The sequence below is a fragment of the Prionailurus viverrinus genome, chromosome A2, assembly GCF_022837055.1.
Source record: "Prionailurus viverrinus isolate Anna chromosome A2, UM_Priviv_1.0, whole genome shotgun sequence".
In the NCBI taxonomy this organism is placed as follows: domain Eukaryota; kingdom Metazoa; phylum Chordata; class Mammalia; order Carnivora; family Felidae; genus Prionailurus; species Prionailurus viverrinus.
Genome location: NC_062562.1, coordinates 31,043,679 through 31,063,289, shown reverse-complemented (window position 1 = coordinate 31,063,289; position 19,611 = coordinate 31,043,679). Strand labels below are relative to the sequence as shown.

The 19,611-nt window shown below is 45.4% G+C and overlaps 1 protein-coding gene across 6 annotated transcripts in view; it reads left to right on the top strand.

Moving 5' to 3' along the window:
* Positions 1-19,611, top strand: part of PRICKLE2 (prickle planar cell polarity protein 2) — a 325,723-nt gene that overhangs the window by 227,364 nt on the left and 78,748 nt on the right. For all 6 annotated transcript variants that reach the window (XM_047850085.1, XM_047850086.1, XM_047850084.1 and 3 more), the window contains one exon: positions 8,944-9,127. In XM_047850085.1, coding sequence (XP_047706041.1) covers positions 8,944-9,127 — 184 coding nt within the window. The remainder of the gene's footprint in view (positions 1-8,943; positions 9,128-19,611) is intronic.

The following is a 19,611-nucleotide window of genomic DNA, read 5'->3' as shown; positions in this document are numbered from 1 at the left end:
GCAGGATGTGTGGGAAAAAAAGAAGGAAGATTTGGCCACGCTGCCTACAACGAGGTGCTAGAAAGATCACTCTTCTTGGAGTCAGATGACTTAGGTTCTAATCTGTCCAACTTCAGTGAAGTCATGGGTGAGTTTACAGCCTTGATTTTTGGTTCTGGTCAGTGGATTAAAAGGCTAACTCGACAAGACTGCTGAGAATGAGCAAATGAGGTAAACAATACAAAAATGATACGAGACGTGCCTTGGTGGCTCTGTCGGTTGAGTGACCAACTTCAGCTCCGATCGTGATCTCACGGTTCCTGGGTTTGAGCCCCACGTCAGGCTCTGTGCTGACAGCACAGACCTGCTTGGGATTCTCTCTCTCTCTCTCTCTCTCTGCCCCTCCCCTGCCCTCATGCACGCATGTACACTTTGTCCCTCTCAAAAATAAATAAACATTAAAAATTTTCTTTAAAGGGGCGCCTGGGTGGCGCAGTCGGTTAAGCGTCCGACTTCAGCCAGGTCACGATCTCGTGGTCTGTGAGTTCGAGCCCTGCGTCAGGCTCTGGCTCAGAGCCTGGAGCCTGTTTCCGATTCTGTGTCTCCCTCTCTCTCTGCCCCTCCCCCGTTCATGCTCTGTCTCTCTCTGTCCCAAAAATAAATAAACGTTGAAAAAAAAATTTTTTTTTAAATAAAAAAAAATTTTTCTTTAAATAATATGAACATTTTACATCCTCTGTAAATGTGAGCAATGATGCTAGTGGTGGAAATGATGCTAGTGGTGCAGCCACTGTGTTCACCCTTTCCTGGCATCCTCCGGTCGCAAAGCACATGTCAGAGTGGAGAGGCAGGAGCCCAGCCCCTAGCGGTCAGAACTCTCCTTTGGGGGTAGTTTACCTCCTGGAGTATCCTCACTTCATCAGGCCATCCACTACATATGGATCTCTTGCCTGCCTTCATTTCTGCCATTCTGACCCTCCACGTGTGTTTCCTGAAGGATGGAGAAGGTGGGAACAGAAACCCCACGTGCGGGTTATATCATTGTGTGGTCGCTGCGGGGCAATAGCTGGCGTTCTGTGTCACAGCTCAGCTTTGACAGTCTGCTTTACTCGCAACACGATTAGCTCAACCGTACCTTCGGGCAGGCAGACCCCACCTGCGGTTCTTACTGACTTACTTGAAGCACAGCATGGCAGCGCCTTTTCTGCTGATACCCACTGTCTCTTTACTGGTCGACTTCGGGAGAGTAAAAACTCTCTTCTCCCAACATGCTTACTTACCTCCCAGCAACACCCAAGAGAGGCGTCCCCACGGGACAGTGAGCTCAGAACAACGTTCGCCTCATTTTAGGCTCGTGCTTTGCATGCGTGTGAGAAGCTGATGCTGTCATGGGAAACTTGAAGAAATTGGGCAACCGAGCAGACTGAGAAAGTCGAGCTCCTGCCCAGCTCCTCCTGAGTCCGTCCTGCCCAGGGTGGGTCCCCCAGGTGGTTTTGAAGCGATGGAAGTTGCCGCAGCATTGAGAGTATGTGACTGATGTACAAAGACTCAATTCAGAGCCAAGGCTTAGTGGTTTTAAATTACCCATGCCCCATCTCTCCCCACTTGCACAGAAAATTGAAAGTCGATAGCTGTTGAAATCTGGTTTTCAGATGTTTTTTATCTGACGGACCTAACTTAACTCTGTGATGCCCATAAATACATATGCAGTTCCCACGTTGCTGGCATCTTCCATGCTACGTAAATAAGTTCTCTAATCCTGTTACAGGGCACCGCTCAGAACAAACCCACTTATCTGGATTGAATAATGCTCTTCTGTTTGCTGAGAGGATTGTGTGTACGTGTGTGGGTGTTCTGGCTCATGCCTTGTCATTCCAGGCCAGTCTTGTCTCTTGGTACTTGCTGATGGCGGACACAGAGAATAAAATCTGGTCTCCAGTTTCTTAACACGAAAGAAAAAGACGACCAACAGCTGTTTCTGTTTAACAGTGATTATCCCTGGGATTGTGAGTGTTTTGAAATATTTTTCTTCTTGCTTATCTGCAATTCCTGATTCTTTTATACATCAACTGTGTGTTACTTTTTTTTTTTTAAGGATAAGGAAGCAGTGACTTTATAATAAGGAGAAAAAGGGTTCCCCTTTTCCTCTTATTAAGAATAAAAAGAGTTTTGTTTTTGTTTTTTTTTGTCTACGATGAGCTGGAGTCATGGGAGAATAGACACAGCGAGGACACGTTCGTTCTGTAGCAAAAAGCTATGGAAGACTTTGGGTTATTTTATCCCTTTTGTCTTTAACAAAAGTGTATTCTCCCACACCTGATCTCGGCTGCCTGAGGCATTGCCACATTACCACATATCCAGTGTTCGTGTTCCTCATCAGTCATTTACCGTGTGTTGGGGCTTTGTTGCCCTTTAAGCAGTCTGCCCTTGGATCCTTTGCATGAAAATGACCTGGACCTGATCTGGCCACGAACTTGGGACCCATATGGGACAGATGGTGGGGCTGAAGTGAGACACCCCTCTGGTGGCTCATGTGGTGGTGCCTGTCCAGCACCCTTTTACACGCAAGCCCCCCCCCCCCCGGGTGCCCAGCCGAGTGCCAGGTGGGCTCAGTGATGTCAGAGTCTAAGACATGGCAGTCGGGAGGGATCAGCATAGGTTCCCTGGAGCAGTTTTAAAAATGGACGTTGCCCAGGGCTCCTGAGACCTGTTTTACCAGGATGTTGGTAAAACACACACCCTGACCCTGGTGTTCCCTTCTAACTGGAGGCCAGCGACAGAGAGTGTCCTCCAAGCGTGCATCTGGGACGCTGGTCTCTCCTGGGCTCTGGTCTCAGATCTCTCAGATCTGGGTCTCTGGGTGACCCCACTCCTCTGTAAGCATCTCCGTGTCATGTCTTGGCAGCCAGATTTACAGTTTCCCATGAGTAGAACAATTATTGATAGACAGAGTTTCACGATTAGGAATTGTTTGTCTTGAAAGCCGTGAGGAGCTTGTTTTTTTTTTGTTTTTGTTTTTGTTTTTTTGTCTTTCCATCATCTATTAAAATATTGAGCAGCTCCTTCACGTCTTGCTAAGTGCTGGGAATGACCTTGAGCCATCAAGGGATGTATGCTGGTTTCCAAACTTGTGTCTTTGGACCCTTGGGACCTTAGGACCAAAATGCCTGGAGTGTGGAAAGCAGGTTGAGCTTGAGAGAGGTCTGCCTCCTTCCCTCACATCACCTTGGGCAACTCTGTTTTCACATAGGAGTTCTTCCGTGAAAATTATTTTCCTCTCATTAAAAAAAAGGGAGGGGGAGGGGGAAGGAGAGAAAGATTTTTTTTTTTTTAAAGGTCTTAATGATGTTTACAGTGACATCGGAATCTAGAATCCTGCCATTTAGGACGTGAACTTGTCAGAATCACATTCTAAAGGAGGATCCCTTTTTGCCTTCATCTTATCACCTCTCACACAAAGCAAGACATTGTGGTTCCAAGGTTCAGTGTTGTAAATAACCTGTCAACATTTCCAAGATGAGACATCCACCCCCCACCCCCCAACACGCACACACACCCAGGCCATTTATAATGAATCGTTCCACGGCACCACCGCATGGTATGTAAGTTAATTAGCATAAATTAGTTATTCTTCAAATGCTGTGGTCATGGGCGCAGATGACAAGAATACTTTGAGATAGTTAAAAAGAGAGCCTCCACCTGGCCACCAGTATTGTGTGCAAAAGCAGATCGTGGCTCCTGAATGTGGAGGCAAATGCATTAATAGCTGCAACTTTTGGGTAGGGGGTTGCAGGGGATTTTGCTGGGCAGAGGGAGGGAAGGAAGGGGAATGCGGGATCACTGCTCCCGGGATCCTGCCTTCTTCCTTGGAAACCTGTCATTCACAAACCCAATTATGTGCAGGTAGAGTGTCAGCTCTGACAGAATGAAACCAATGTGTGCTTTATATGGTTGGTTTTTTTTTTTTTTTTTTAATGAAATCCTGCTATACTAGCAGGTTCTATTTTCATAAATGTCTTTTTTTTTTTAAGCCAAATCATTTATTTCCCCCACACACTCCTGAAAAGCTTTAATCAGTGTGTCGAAAGAGAGAGCTGTTGGGTGTTGCTGTGTACATTTTGCCAAGAGGGGGAGAGAGACCTGAGGATCAAGAGAAATCCTCGTGGCCTATCTCTGACCCTCCGCTCCTGTCTGAGCATCTGAGCCTTGGATTCCCTATTTGTAAACAGGGGTTATTCAATTAGTCTTTCCAAAGGCTGTCATGGCATCCCTCAAAGACGGAAAATTCTTTGCAAATAAAAATGCCTTGCCACAGGAGTGCCTGTTAATTATAAATGAGAAGTAGAAGGGAGGCAGCTAGCAGGGAAAATACATGAGATCCTCATGGTTTCTGTTTACCATTTTTGTTTTCCTTCCTCTTTGATTTTGATTTTTCTGAATGTGTTTGTTATTCGAGGGCACAAAGGTACTTGTGGTTGGGATCAGGCATGGTTTCTATAGTTAATTATTTGGGTTCAAGGGTCACATAGATCCTGCTCTGAGTCTCTGTTCTGCTCACCATTTAGAGTTTACTTTGAACATACTGCTTGATCTCTCTGGGCCTTTGTTTTCTTCTCTAGAAAGTGGGGATGATAATTTCTTTGTTGGAGGAATGGCGTGTTAATCTGGATTTCTGGGTGTAAGGTGTGAGTTAGGCAAATGCTGTGCATTCTGCACATGTATGCACCTTCCCTAATTCTGATCACCTTCATGCTGCCTCACCTTTCTTGTATTCCCATAGCGCTTAGCATCGCACATGATAGGGGCTTGGATAGTTGTTGACTAAATAGACCTTTTGCCCTCTGCCCTCACTCTGTTCTATTGATCGTTCTACTCCGTGAGATTCATTCTGGATCTGGTTCTGTAATTCCGTGTTTTGTTTCCTTCTTGTCTTTTTTCTTTTCCTGGGGCTTGCGTTCATTGGGTTATGTCCATCAGACATTAAACATTGTGCTCTTCCTTGCACCGCTGGATACATGACTTGCTCTGATAAATATTCTGGAGACTGAATTTGGTAGAAATTCCTCTACATCTTGTTTTTAAAGTATGGCCTTCTAGTATAAACTGTTAGTCACCAAAGTGCTTCCTAAATTTGCTTAAGCCCACTTATTTTTTTTTTCTTTAAGTCATTAACTGGCATAAAAATATTTGGAGGGAAAAATCCCTGACCACTTCCTGACACCCTTGACTTCTTTACAGTAGCCGGTTAATTAAAGAGTTACTTAAAATGGGCTCTGACTATTTTTAAAAGTAGCAGCCAGGGTTTGGAAGGAACCTCTTTGAGTTTCGAGATGCAAACCAGATCCAAGTGTACATTCTGTCTGTGTATATTTTCAGTCGGATGAAGAGCAGGAGGTGGGAGAATCTGACAAGCCTGACTTGGCTGAACTAAACTGATTTTGTTTCTTGAGTACATTTTGGTGTCAAAATTCAGGCAAAAGACGTTAATAGAGTAAGGACAAAAACCAACCGATCATCTTAATAGATGGAAAAAAGCAGTTGACAAAACCCAACCCCCTTTTGTGATTAAAAAAAAAAAAAGCACCCAAAAAACTGGTGTAGAACGAGTCTTCTTCAACTTGAGAAGCAGCATCTGCAAAAAACCCACAGCTCAATACTACTTGATGGTGAAAGATGGGATGCTTTTCCTTTAGATCAAGACAAAGATGTCCGCCCTTACCACTTCTGTGGACCAGTGTACTGGAGGTTCTAGCCACAGCAGTAAGGCAAGACAACGATGTAAAAGGTATCAGATTGGAAAAGAAAAAATGAAACTATCTCTCTTTGCAGATGACATGATCTCATATGTAGGAAATCCTAAGAAAATACACACACGTACACACACACCATACTCTTCAAACTACAAAAAATGAGGGGTGCCTGGGTGGCTCAATCGGTTAAGTGTCCGACTTCGGCTCAGGTCGTGATCTTGCGGTCTGTGAGTTTGAGCCCCGCATCGGGCTCTGTGCTGACAGCTCAGAGCCCGGAGCCTGTTTCAGATTCTGTGTCTCCCTCTCTCTCTGACCCTCCCCCATTCAAGCTCTGTCTCTCTCTGTCTCAAAAGTAAATAAACGTTAAAAAAAATGTTTAAAAAAAATGAGTTCAATAAGATTGTACGGTGCAAGATGAATTGACAAGTACCATTGGTGTTTCTTTCTACTAACAATCTGAAAATGAAAGTAAGCAAACCGTTCCATTTACAATAGCACCAAACAGAATAAAATACTTAAGGATAAGCTTTACAAAAAATGTGCAGGACTTGTAACTAAAAAGCAAAAAATAGCATTGAAAAAAATTAAAATAGGCTGGAATAAATAGACATATTTCGTTCATGGGTTAGATCTCATATTGTCAAGATAGCAGTATTCTCCAAGTTGATCTCTAGACTCATTGCAATCTCTATTGAAATCCCAGCTGGATTTGTTTTTGCACAAAATGGCGGGATAATCCTAAAATTCATATTTCATGATGCAAACGTCAGGGACCCAGGAGAGCCAACACAGTTTTTTGAAAGAAGGACAAAGTTGGCAGATTATATTCACAATTTCAAAACCTACTGCAGAACTACAGCAATCGAGGCAGAGCAATGCTGACATAAAGTACATAGGTCAGTGGAATAGAATTGAAAGTCCAGAAATAAACCCTTATATTTATGATCAGTTGCTTTTGGACCAGACAATCCAATGGAGAAAGAATGGACTTTTTAACAAATGGTGCTGGGACAGTTGAATAGCCACACAACTATGAAGTTGGACTCCTACCTCACGCCATGCATGAAAATTAACTCATAATGGCTCATAGACCCAAAACAAGAGCCAAAGCCATAAAATCCTCGATGAAAATATAGGAGTAAATCCTTATAACTTTGAGTCACTCAGTGGTTTCTTAGGTATGATACCAAAAGCACAAGCAACAGCAGAAAAAGAAATAAATGGGAGTTCCTCGTAATAAGAAATGTGTGCATCAGTGGGCATCGTCACGAAAGTGAGGGCCACCCACAGCGTGCGAGAATATTTCTCCAAATCCTATTTCTGATAAAGGACTTGTATTCAGAAACATATCTAAAGAATGCTTATAATTCAGCAATAAACAGAAAATAACAGTTTTTAAAATGGGCTAAAAGTTTGAACGTTCTCCAAAGTAGATTTATAATAAGCGCGTAAAAAGATGCTCAATATCATTAGCTATTAAGAAAATACAAACCAAAACCACAATAAGATGCCACTCCACACCCACTGGGATGGCACCAACAGAAAGATAATAGCGTGTGTGGCAAGGATGTGGAGAAAATAAAGTGCTCATTCGTTCTTGGTGGGAATGGACGATGGCACTGATATTTTTAAAGAACAGTTTGACAGTTCCTCAAAATGTTACACGTAAAGTTACCATATCACCTAGTAATTCTGCTGGATATATACCCAAGAGAATTGAAAACATATGTTCACCCAAAAATACTTGTGTATAAACATTTAGAGCAGTGTTATTCACGAAAGTAAAAAAGTGGAAACAGCCAAAATGTCCAACTGATGAATGAATAAACAGAGCGTAACATATCCACACTATGGAATATTATAATACAATAAAAGGGAAGGAAAGACTGGTACATGCTACAACGTGGATTCACCTTGAACATCTCATGCTGTGTGAAAGAAGCCAGTTTCAAAAGACTACGTATTGCATGATTCCATTTGTGTGGGATCTCCAGGATAGGCAAAGCCCTGGAGATAGAAAATAGATTAGTGGTTGTCAGGGACAGGAGGGAAGGGAATGTGGAAAGTCACTACTCATGTGCCCTGGGTTTCTTTGGGGATAATGAAAATGATCTAACATTAAATCGTGGTGATGGCTTCACAAAGCTATGAATATACTAAAAGCCAGTGATTTGTACACTTTAAAATGGTGAACTTCATGGTAGGGGAATTAGATCTGAAGAAAGCTATTGTCAAAAAAATTAGGCGCATGTGGGGATTAGGATTCTGGGCTCTCTCATTGCCTGGATATGATGTTACCGAAACTAATCATAAAGATCTGAGTACCACATAGAATGACTTATTTTCTTAAAATTTTATTCCTCCCATTTTTTCCCCTCTTTTTTTATCATTGGAAGCTAGAAATGCTTTTGTGTTGCCGATATCAACCTTTTTACTGCTTCATCATTTTTGTAAGCATGGAAAAGAACAGGGGGTAACCTTAAAAGAGAAATCTTCAACTTTGGGGCCAGATTTTTATCTTCGGCTGCTACCTTTTCACATAATGCACATGCGTGATCCTCTTATACTGCATATTAAAAAAACCATAGAGATTTGGGTTTCTGATGAGAATTTCAAACCCATGGGGATATTTAGTACAGGTGACAATGTCTTTCCCATGAGATCTTGGGGCCAGATTTATTTCGTGGGAAAAACGTATTTTCGCTCTTTTTCTTCAAGAAAAATCTCACCTGCAGTTCTTTCTATAACCACTTCCATTTTCCAAGCTTCTAGGAAGCTTTTATAAAAATGGTGCGTTGTCAATATTTGTTACATCCACAGGTAATATTTCTGGTCAGCATATGTGTTATGTCTACTTAATTACTACTACAGGCAAGAAAATTTGCAGCCGTCCATGTCCAGTGCTCTGTCTAGTAAAAGATACTTTGGCATGGCTTTTGGGATATTGATTTAGAAGAAAGGTTGAAGTTCAAGTTTGAACATTGTCATCCTGCTTACCTGGCGGCCTCTGACCTTCCATGACGTTTCCACATGTGTACCGCCACACCTTTTCCAAAGACAGGCGTGCTGTGGATCGCTGCTTTAGAGGCTCTTGCCAAGAGCCAGTTGCCAAGGAATGTGTTTATGGTTTGGGATCCAAGGGCTGGTGACTAGCAGCCAGTTGAAAATGGTTTCTTTTGCCTTCCTTCTCACCTACCGCCTTTGCTGCTTACAGGAAGATCTGCTTGCACTGCAAGTGCCCTCAGGAGGAGCACATGGTGACAGTGATGCCCCTAGAGATGGAGAAGACTGTCAGCAAACTCATGTTTGACTTCCAGAGGAACTCGACCTCAGACGACGACTCAGGCTGCGCCTTGGAGGAGTACGCCTGGATCCCACCAGGGCTGAAGCCTGAACAGGTACCATTCTTGATTGGGCGGTGGGGGGGGGAGGGGTGGGGGGGGAGGGCGGGGGCAGTTGTGGTTTGGGCCGCCCGTCCTTCCTCGTTCCAGTTCAGAGGGAAGAGTTAACTTTGCTGATTCAGAGAAGTGGTTGGGGCTCCATGGGTTGAACGGCTTCGGGGGCCCCAGTGGGAACTGAGTCCTGCGTGGGCCACTGTTAATTCATTCTGGATTGCCATTATTAACTGTCAACAGAAGACTGACTAGAAACTTGTCAGGAACAGTGGCTTTAAAACATGAGAGAAGGAAACTTGATTTTTGAAGGGTGGAAGGGATTTCTACATCGGCCATGAATCTCTAAGATTCTTTGTTAAAGGAGAGGGAGGAAATAGGGATTTGCCTTATTCTTCCCAGTGATATATGCTGTGTTTAAATACTAAGTTTGGCCTTGCTCTGCAAAGAAAGACATTGGCATTTCCTGAAATATTTGGCACTTCCTCCAGGCTGTAAATATTATTGGCTTGATTAGATGAACTCTGTTTCACTGTGTTTTTCTCAGGGATGTACAGCCTCTGCTTTGTATTTCTATAGTTGGCGTTTTCTCTTCCACAGACTCATGTTGGCTTAGAAGTCCCCTCTTTTTAGCTGGATACTTTGATGAGCTCTGAGCGGTGCACCCCTCTTTTTCCCTCTGACACAGAAAATTCTTCCTCTAGTGATCTTCTCTATGTCTGACAGAATGTTTTCAAGCTTAAAATACCCCTAAAATGTGAAGTCAGGAAATCTCTGCGCGATAACGCTTCTGGAAAAAGTTCTTTATGATTAAGAAAGACCCAAGAATTCCCAAGTGACTCCCGAGTTAGACACGGATAACATCTCTTTGATGAGCCATTTCTCATTGTCTTCTAATATATGAGGTCACAAATTGGCACCCGAAGTCAAGCACACTGGCAGGATTGGCTCAGCTAGCAAAGTTTTCTTTAAAATTTTGCATTAGTGACTAATCCTTAAAAATGAGGAGTTTTAATGTAAAAGTTCATAGTTGTATTTTAAAGAATTGAGGATCTGGCATCTCATCCCTGCAAGGATTGGGTGCCGGCCACTGAGCTGGATGCTGGCCCTTCTTTTTAGACAGTTGGATCTCTCCGGATCGCCCAGTCCATTTCAGCCTTTGATGTTACCTTCCCAAGCCCTACAGGCACTTCGTTTTTGTGATCTCTGTCCTAATTCTTACTAGGAAGAAAATGTTTTAGAACAGCAACATTCACAGAAAATGATCTCCATGAGAATTTAAGGGAGTTCTGTGCTGAGATATTAGCAGGAAGAAATAAAACCATTGTCTCTCAGCTTACAGGCTAAGGTTCTATCTTTATTTTCTTCTGCTTCAGTGAAGATTGTGTTATTAAAGAGTAGGCTTCAGAAAAATGAGAGTATTTGATTGAGTTTGTCTGAAAAAGTCAAATGAGGTGCTGGGTGACTGAGAATCTTTGACATCATCGCCCTGCTGCCAGTGTTTGAGCAGTGAATTTTCACACCTAGATACATCTGCGAGCTTGTTTCATTTTCTTGCTAACCTCATTTCCAGCAACTTCTAAGAGACCCATCTCTCTTTTGTTCACGTTGCTTTCTGCGACATTGGGCCCTGAAATTCTGAAGTTAAGCTATTTTGGGTTCCCTGCTTAGGTAGACTCTTCTCTAAGACCGTGAAACATCATTCTATGATTTTCAGATGTGGAGAAAATTTTCTGTAGGACCAAGAAAACAGGCGGTTGTGGAAACTGGAGTCTTGGTTCAATTCGCCAATTCTGAAGTGAGCGCTTACAGTATTTTTGGAGGCCGCTTGTCTCATCCAAAAGGAACGTTATAGGGAAACAAAGAACCACTTTCTTTGATTTGTTTTGCAAGAAAACAATTAATGCTCTTCAACAAATGGGTTGAATTATGTCCAGTGACAGGATATTCCCATCTCTTATATAACTCTCCTGTTCCTTGGATGGTCTCCTCTATTCCCTGAACTTAGTCAAACCTATGTGACACAGAGAGTTAGAAAGGGCATTTGTTCTCCAGAGAGTGAGAGATTATCTCTTCAGACTCTTTGATCGACTGTATATTTGCCTAATAAAATACGAGTCTATATTTAAAGGTGTTTGAAGGGATCATGTTGGACGAAAGAAATGGAATCAAATTTTAAAATTATGATATCGTTCAGGCGTGTGGGGGCTCAGTTGGTTAAGCACATGACTCTTGAGTTCGGCTCACATCGTGATCTCATGATTGTAGGATCAAGCCCCATGTCAGGCTCTATGCTGACAGCATGGAGCCCACTTGGGATTCTCTCTCCTTCTCCATCTGCCTCCCTCCCCCCGCAAAAAAAATAAAAATAAAAATGAAGATAAAATTATGAGATATTTTAATATCTATTATGGAACTTTTTATACATTTAAAGGTTTTTTTTTAAAAAGCTCTAATGTTCTAAGAATGTTCTAAGATTAAAAAAATTGGGGACCCTGAATGCCTTTCACTGAAAATGCTGATGTTTAATATCATGTTAGTCATCTCTGATTTGAGAAAACTCCTTTTTTTTACCAAGAGAAATTACAGTGAACATTAAATACTCTGTGCTGCAGGCAAAATACTAAAGACTAGTTAGGGTTAAGAGTAATGTGCTTTCATTTCTGTGAGAACCTTTCATTTTACTCCCTGATCACGGGGTTGGTAGTATACCTTCAGGTGATACTCTTTATTATTCTATTGCTTCTGAGAAATGCCTTCAATTATATATAATGCACATGGAAGTCTCCTCCCATTTAGAGAGGTGTTTTTGAATATGGGCATTTAATTTCATAAAAATCTCCTCGCTAAGGAGCGCCTGGGTGGCTCAGTCAGCTTGAGTGTCCAACTCTTGATTTCAGCTCAGGTCGCGATCCCAGGATTGTGGGGTCAAGCCCCACATCGGGCTCTGTGCCGAGTGTGGAGCCTGCTTCAGATTCTCTCTCTCCCTCCCCCTCTACCCCTCCCCCCCCGCCCGCTCTCTCACTCTGTCTCTCAAAAATAAATAACACATTTTTTTTAAATCTTAAAAAAAATCTCCTAGCTTCAAAACCCAACCTTCTTAAAGTAGTGTGAGAAATGGTACATATGACCGATGATGCCAGAAAGGAAGGGCGTTCATGTTGTGACTTTTAAGGATTTTTAGTCACTGGGGCCGCTCACACCCCTCTCCCGCCATTCGCTTCAAACAAGGTATGTCCTGTCATCCAGAGAGCCCTCCACGACCTAACCTGCCCTGATTGACCATCTGTGCTCGTTTCCAGTTTGTCTTCACGCTCGCTAGCATGTGCCCCGTCTCCTAGAGCTGTCGGGGTGATAAATTTATAGTGGGTGATACTTCAGGAAGAATTTGGAAAAATATTTAGGACGCCGTAAGAACTGTAGATGGTGAGCAGGGGTTCTCTGCCGGAGCCCTATTGGAATTTGGGGCTGGGTAACTTTTTGCTGTTGGGACTGCCCCTTTCAGTGTAGGATTATTCGCAGCTTCCTTGGCCTCTCCCCATTAGATCCCAGTAGCATAAGCCACCCACTCCCCAAGACCTTGGGATGACCAAAGCTGCCTCCAGACAGTGCCCAGTGACCCTGGGGGTTCACTCAGGTGGGGTTGAGAGACACTGGATGAAAGTGACGTTAAAACCTAAAGGGTCAGTCGGCAAAATTTTGGCTCAGTCGAGGCATAAAAGGCTGACCCAGATCAGCAGTTCCTTGAGTGCCTACCATGTTCTAGTTCCAGTGGCATAGCTGCTCCCTCCTAACAGGGTCAGGTATTTGGCAGAGTGAAAAAGGGGGGAACCCTTGCTGCTTGAGCAGAGGCCGTGCTTTCCAAACAAACAGACCCTGCTATCCTCAGTGAGTCAAAACAAGGATTGGAGTGGGGTGAGGACCAGGGAGCGACACATGGGCCACCTTTTATTCTCCAAAACAGAAATCGAGTTCTCCTTTGATATAGGGAAAACTGGCTCGTTGAAAAAAAAAAAGAAATAAAGAAAAGAAAATATGAGATACCTAAGGAAGTGGGTCAAAATCACCCGTAATTCCACCAGTAAGGAGTATTGTTTTGCAACCTTTATAATAGGCGTGCAGCAAGTATCTTTGTAAAAGGAGTACTTTGTCTTTTGTTTCGGACAAAAAAAAAAATGTGATGATGCCGTCCATTTACCCTGACTTTCGTTTCACTTCATCTCCTGTGAACATTTTTCGGGATCTGTACATTTAGATCCAGGTTATCCTTTGGAAGAGTTGTTTGGTCCTCCCTGGGAGTTTCCAGCGTGGAAACCTAGTGGTACCACCCACCACTAGGGGGAGCATTTGGAAATGGATGTTTAGAAGGGGGTACTTAACGGTCAAAATAATTCCACTAGCGTTAAAATGGGTAGCAGCTTGGGACGCTGAGCATCCGGAAAATCGCCAGATGTTTCTACAAAGACAAAGCAAGTCGGAGTGCCAAGAGTGCCACTGTTGAGCACCCTGAGCTGACGGTTTCTTTTTGAAGGGTGCCTTGTTGGCAGCTCTCCGCTTCATTAAATAAGGTGGGGGCAGCCGTCGACCCTGTGCATTTGCCTTTTCCTCTCCTGAAGAACAATTCTGAGAGGTGGAGTGGTCACACGTAAGCCTTTTTAAGGCTTTTGACTTGTTGTGGGAAACTGCCCTCCAGAAAGGTTATAACTGGTAAGTCCTCTGGGTACACAGTCTTCGCCGGGCACGTGTGGATGTGTTTTTTTCTGTTCGTTCTGCTCAGTGCTCCATGCAAGCCTGAAGACGCCCTCAGGTTGCTTCTCCTGAGTGAATTCCTCTTTATCGATGTTTTGGATACTCCAGCATCTGTAGACGGTAGACAGTTCTCAAATATGAACGTCCCCAATCCTTGGCTTCCAAACGTTAGTAATATTCCCTTGGCCTTAAACTGTGTCTTTGCGCCTAAAGAGCAGTGATTGGGTCATTCGTCCAGAAGTCTCAACTCGCGCATCACGTGACCACAGGAAGGCGGCAGATACCAGGAGTCAGCGTCCAGCGTTCGGCTTTCATAATTCTGCCCCATGTGGCAAGTCAGATCATCCAGTGCTGCCTACAGGAGGGGGTGAACTAGTTGGTTTCGAGCCCCGTGAAAGTGTGGAGTATCTCTCTTGGAGGTACATAAAAGTCTTTGTTTGGCTTTTCATTTAGTGACCGTTGCTCATCCATCAGGTATCAGATTAAATGCGTTTCCTGAAGGCGCGTCTCTGACCACCGCCTACACCCACTGTGAGATTGGGTCCCCAGTTACATGCTGGGTAGCTGTCCCTGCAACTTCCCTTATTAGCACGTTTTCAAATGTAATTAAATACCTGTGTGATTATCTGCTTGGTGTTGGCCTCCTTCACTCTGCTCTAAGACCCGAGAGGGCAGGGGTCTTGTCTGGTTCGATCTTCACGAATCCCCCAGCACCTAGCACAGTGCCTGACCTGTAGCAGCCAGCCAGCAGATACTTGTTAAGAGACAGGCAGATGACCCAGATGCTCGGCAGAAGCAGAAACGTTCAGGATTGCATCACACAGAAAAGACAGAAGTCATCAAAATGTTTTGTTTTTTTTCTAACATGAAGGATTATTCCGTATCAGGTTTTCCTGCTCCTTGTGTTTCTCTTAAAGGTATGTGTTCTAAGCAGATTCCCCTAACCATTTCGGTGGCTTCAGGGTTTTCTCAGCTTACGGGGGACGGGAGACTGGGGTGCTTTAGCCCACACGTGCGTGAAAGCTGCTGACTCTAAGACCCGGGCCTGGAGCATGGTGGCAGGAGCCTAGGGTCTGGCAGGGAATCATCTGCGTCTCAGTCCAAATGTGGGGAGCCCTTTGGGAGCCACAGGGCGAGGAGGAAGAAGCAGCATGGTCCAGCGGGAAGAACCTCACCTCTGCAGTCGGGCACATCTGGCCCCTCCTCCGTACCTTTCTGACCGAGAAAGGTACTCACTTTCCAAGAGTGTTGGTTTTCTCATGATGATGATGATGACAGTGGAGAAAATCCTCAGCGCTTGTTACGTGCCCACCACCGTTTTTAACTTTGCTTGCGTTACCCTATTTAATTCTCGAATCAGCCTTACCGGGTCCTTGTCGCTCCTGTCTCTGTGTCAGAGGTGAACAAAGCAGGGCTCAGATTTAACAACGTGCCCCCGGCCACACAACCGAGCAGCTGAGACCAATTCAGTCTTCACCAACCCACCTGGGAGTTGGTGTTCCTAGACGGATAGGCCCCAGGACCCCAAATGAAGGAGGGTGGGCACACAGAAGGTGCTCGCTGAAATGGTTGTCACCTTACTGCCCTTCCTGTGCAGCTATCGTGTCACCGATAACTGTTGCCCCGAACTGAGCAGGCAGCAAGAGGGGGAAAGGAACAATTGCTTGTCCGGGACAGAGGAAGGTTGGGTGAGGATGGAGGACGGTTAACAGGAGTCCCACGTTCCTCCTCAGCCTTCTCCAAAGCTTTCAGTCAAATCATTTCGAATTCTGCCGAGACAGAGGCCTTTCTTTTCCCAACGTCGTCTGCTGTGTGAGTGTTGTAAAGGTGCAACATCTTTCCTTCTTTCAACATTTTTTCATTGAGGCAGAGCGTGAGGTGGGGAGGGGCAGAGACAGAGGGAGACACAGAATCTGAAGCGGGCTCCAGGCTCCGAGCTGTCAGCACAGAGCCTGATGCGGGGCTCGAACACACAAACCTGTGAGACCAGGACCTGAGCCGAAGTCGGATGCTCAACCGACTGAGCCACCCAGGCGCCCCAAGGTGCAACATCTTTCTAATGAAGTTCTGGCTCCACTGAGTCAGAGCTACTTGGACAGGGGCTTAGACGGGGCCACCTGACTGAGTTCTCCCGTGTCCCAAGCAGGTCTCAGAGCTGTCTGCTGAAGAGATGAGCTCCCCCACCCACCTTCCTTGGTGCCTAAAATCTGCAACATCACCGTCACTAGGCCTAGGAGGAGTGAGTCCATAGGCCGCTCATAGGCCGTTTGTGCTGCCCCTCAGGGGATCAGCAAGTCAGCGAGAGGCATCACTTCTGGCTCTGGCCTCTCTTTATTTGCCGCTTAGAGCTTCTTTCGCACCCATCTCTGATGGGTGGGCTTCTTGGCGGTGCTCCCCTGGACTGTGTTCTCCCTGAGGGGGTGAGGAGAGAATCAGAGACTATGCTGGAGAGTTTTTCATGCATCCATTCACTTATTCAGCAGATACTCGTGTGTACCTACTATGCTTCAGGCACTGTCTGAGGCACTGAGGATAAAACTATAAACACGCTAATTAAGGTTTCTGCTAGATTGTAGTTGTAAGGGGGTGGGTGTTGGAGACCTAAATTAGAAAGCAAATAGATGTTCCAGATATGTGCAAAAAGAACAATCATTTTAATAACAGTGCTGTAAGCGTTTAGTGGACTCATGTTTACATGTGTCGGCTGTTGTGCTAGGTGCTTTACTCGTTGTGTTTTATGTAATCCATACCATGAAGACAATACAGCAGCTTCTGTGATAATGGACGTGGACTGGCATGTTGGGTGGACTGGCTAATCTAGATTGATTGGTCAGGGGCAGCCTCTCGGACCGGCGGTGTTTGAACTGCTGCGGAATGACCTGAAGAAGCCAGCCATGCAAAGATCTGGCTTGTTGATGTTAAAGTATCCATTTTGTGAAGCTCAGAAGGGAAATGAAGTCAGTACCAACTTTGTATTTGCATCAAGAATTGGGCGGGGGGGGGGGGGGCGCCTGGGTGGCTCGGTCGGTTGAGGATCTGACTCTTCATTTCGGCTCATGATGTCACGGTCACCGTCCCTAAGAGCGAGCCCTGAGTCAGGCTCAGTGCTGACAGCACTGAACCTGCTTGGGATTCTCTCTCTCTTCCTCTCTCCCTCTCCCCACCCTGCCGCACTGCCCCCCACCCCGTGCTTGTGTGTGTGTACACATGCACGTGCTCTCTCTCTCTCTCTCTCAATAAATAAACTGAAAAATACATACATTTTTTAAAAAGGGGAGCACCTGGGTGCCCCAGTTGACTGATTCGGCGTCTGACTCTTGATTTCAGCTCAAGTCATGATCTCAACGGTGAGATTGAGCCCCACGTCTGGCTCTGCACTGACAGTGTGGAGCCTGTTTGAGATTCTCTCTCTTTCCTTCTCTTTCTGCCCCCCTCCTGCTCTTATGCACCTGTGCTCTCTTGCGCGCACGCTCTCTCTCTCAAATAAACTTTTAAGAAACTTTAAAAAATTTTGGGCAGGGTGTCGTGGATGGTTTGGGGGGAAATGAATGGAGCCCATGTAGTGTCCAGCTCTTGCCAAGGCATCCAGGGATGCGAAGCCTGGAAAACCCCACAGCCTTGGTGGCCTCTGGGACATCGAAGGAGCCCTCACACCCATCGCCTTGATGTCCCTGCCTGCAAGTGGGGGTAAGGCAACAGAGAGCCCCCGTACAGATACTCTCAATAGGTTGATGTCTACCCCTTTTATCACATGCCCTCCCTTTTCACACGTGAGCCTGTTGGAGGAAATCATACATTGTCTCTTTCACCCCAGGTACTCGGTGCCTAAAATAATGCCTGATGCCGATTACTCGTTCTGTGAAACAGATGTTACCTGAATAGACCATCACATTGGTCTTGTACCGATCCTTGTACAAAGGCCCTCCCTTCTCCAGGGAATACCTCGCCACTCAGAGAGGATCAGAAACTCCACTCGCTTGCCACAGGTAGTAAGGGGCAGAGCCAGGATTCACACCAGCTGTCTCTGCAACCCCAGTGCTTGTTTGGGCTCTTCCTCCTCCACCCCTCTTTCTTCTCCGGTGACCCACCCAGGGTATCAGATCCAAGGAAGCCGACTTGGCATATGTTGGAAGTACACGCCACATGCATCACACAAGGCCCTTTCATTCTTAGGGGAGGGAAGTTTCTTCTAATCTCAGGTTGACTCTGGTGACTAAGGGATTTCTCTTTTCTCCACCTCCAGTTTCCCCATCCCTGCAGGAAGCAGGAAACTTCAAAGGCTAACTTTGCCCCGTCAACAGTCTCTGTTTATCTCTGGCTCTTCTCACTCTTCGATCCTGGCCGACAGCCCACGTGGCGAGAACCACATTTCCTCTACTCCCTCCAGTGGCCCCCGTGTTCCTGTGCATACCTGGACACTCACCGGTGATATTCATTCAGCGGGTATTTATTGAGTGCCAGCTATATGCCAGGCCTTTTCCAGGCGCTGAGGGACAGCCACGAGCAGACCAGTATCCTTCCCCTTACGAAGCCGACATCGTAGCAGAGGATGCTGTTCACAGTAGCGTGAATGCAGACGACTTGCGTTCACGCTACTGTGAAAGTGATGTGTGCTAGAGAAGCAATAAAAAAAGGGTGATATGGTTTAGATCCAGAGAGGACAAACGTTTTCTGCGAAGAGCCGCACAGTAATTATTTTAGGCTTTGCAGGACATATGTAACCTCTATCACAAATACTCTGATGCTGTAGTGGAAAAGCAGTCAGAGACAACCTGTGGGTGAATGGGCATATGACAGTAAAACTTGGTGTAAAAGAAGTAGTCAGTGGGCCTGATTTCACTCAAAGGCTATCGCTTCCTGGTCCCTCATTTAGAGAAGCTGCTTTAGATGGGGGGGCCAAGGAAAGCATCGTTGAGGAGATGACATTTGAGCCGAGTTGTTGCTCCAATTATTACTTGTAATGTTCTCTAGTTATTTGGAGAGAGAGAAAGAGAGATCAAGTCAGGGAGGGGCAGAGGAAAAAAGAATCCCAAGCAGGCTCCCCCCATGCTCAGCAAGGAGGAGCCCAACACAGAGCTCGATCTCACGAACCTTAAGATCGTGACCTCGGCCGAAATCAGGAGTCAGATGCTTGACCAACTGAACCACACAGGCGCCCCTCAGGCTGAGCTGTTCCTTAGATGACCCACGTTTTGTCAGCCTCGTCCAGCGGTTTTTCAAAGTTAAAGGTCCCGTACCGCTTGGGAACTTTCCTAAAAATGCAGACTCCAAGGCTCTGTCCCAGACCTACTGAACCGGAACTCTGAAGGTGGGCCCACCATTCTTTTTGGACTCTAGGTGTTTCTGATATGTGCCAAAGCTTGAGAACGGCTGCTCGAGGGTCGTGGGAAAAACTGGTGTTCGGAACACATGGAGCCACATCTTGGATCTGCCCGTTTTTAGCTCTGTGACCTTGAGTGGACTGAACTTCGCTTGTTTTGTCTTGTAAAATGAAGACACTCTTGCCTAAGTCTGAAGTAGCGATGAAGACTACCTAAGTTTCTCTTTAAAGAGCCTAGGGGATGCTGACCCCTAGCAGGTCCTCATCGAATGGTACCTACTGTCGTCACCATGACCGTTATTTGGGTCTTTAAGACACTGCAGCAGAGTTGCCTGGGGGCAGTAATGGGATGAACCCCCAAAACTACCCCCTTCCGTCTCTGGCATCTTGCCCCTGACTGACGTCTCTTGGACACAGCCTG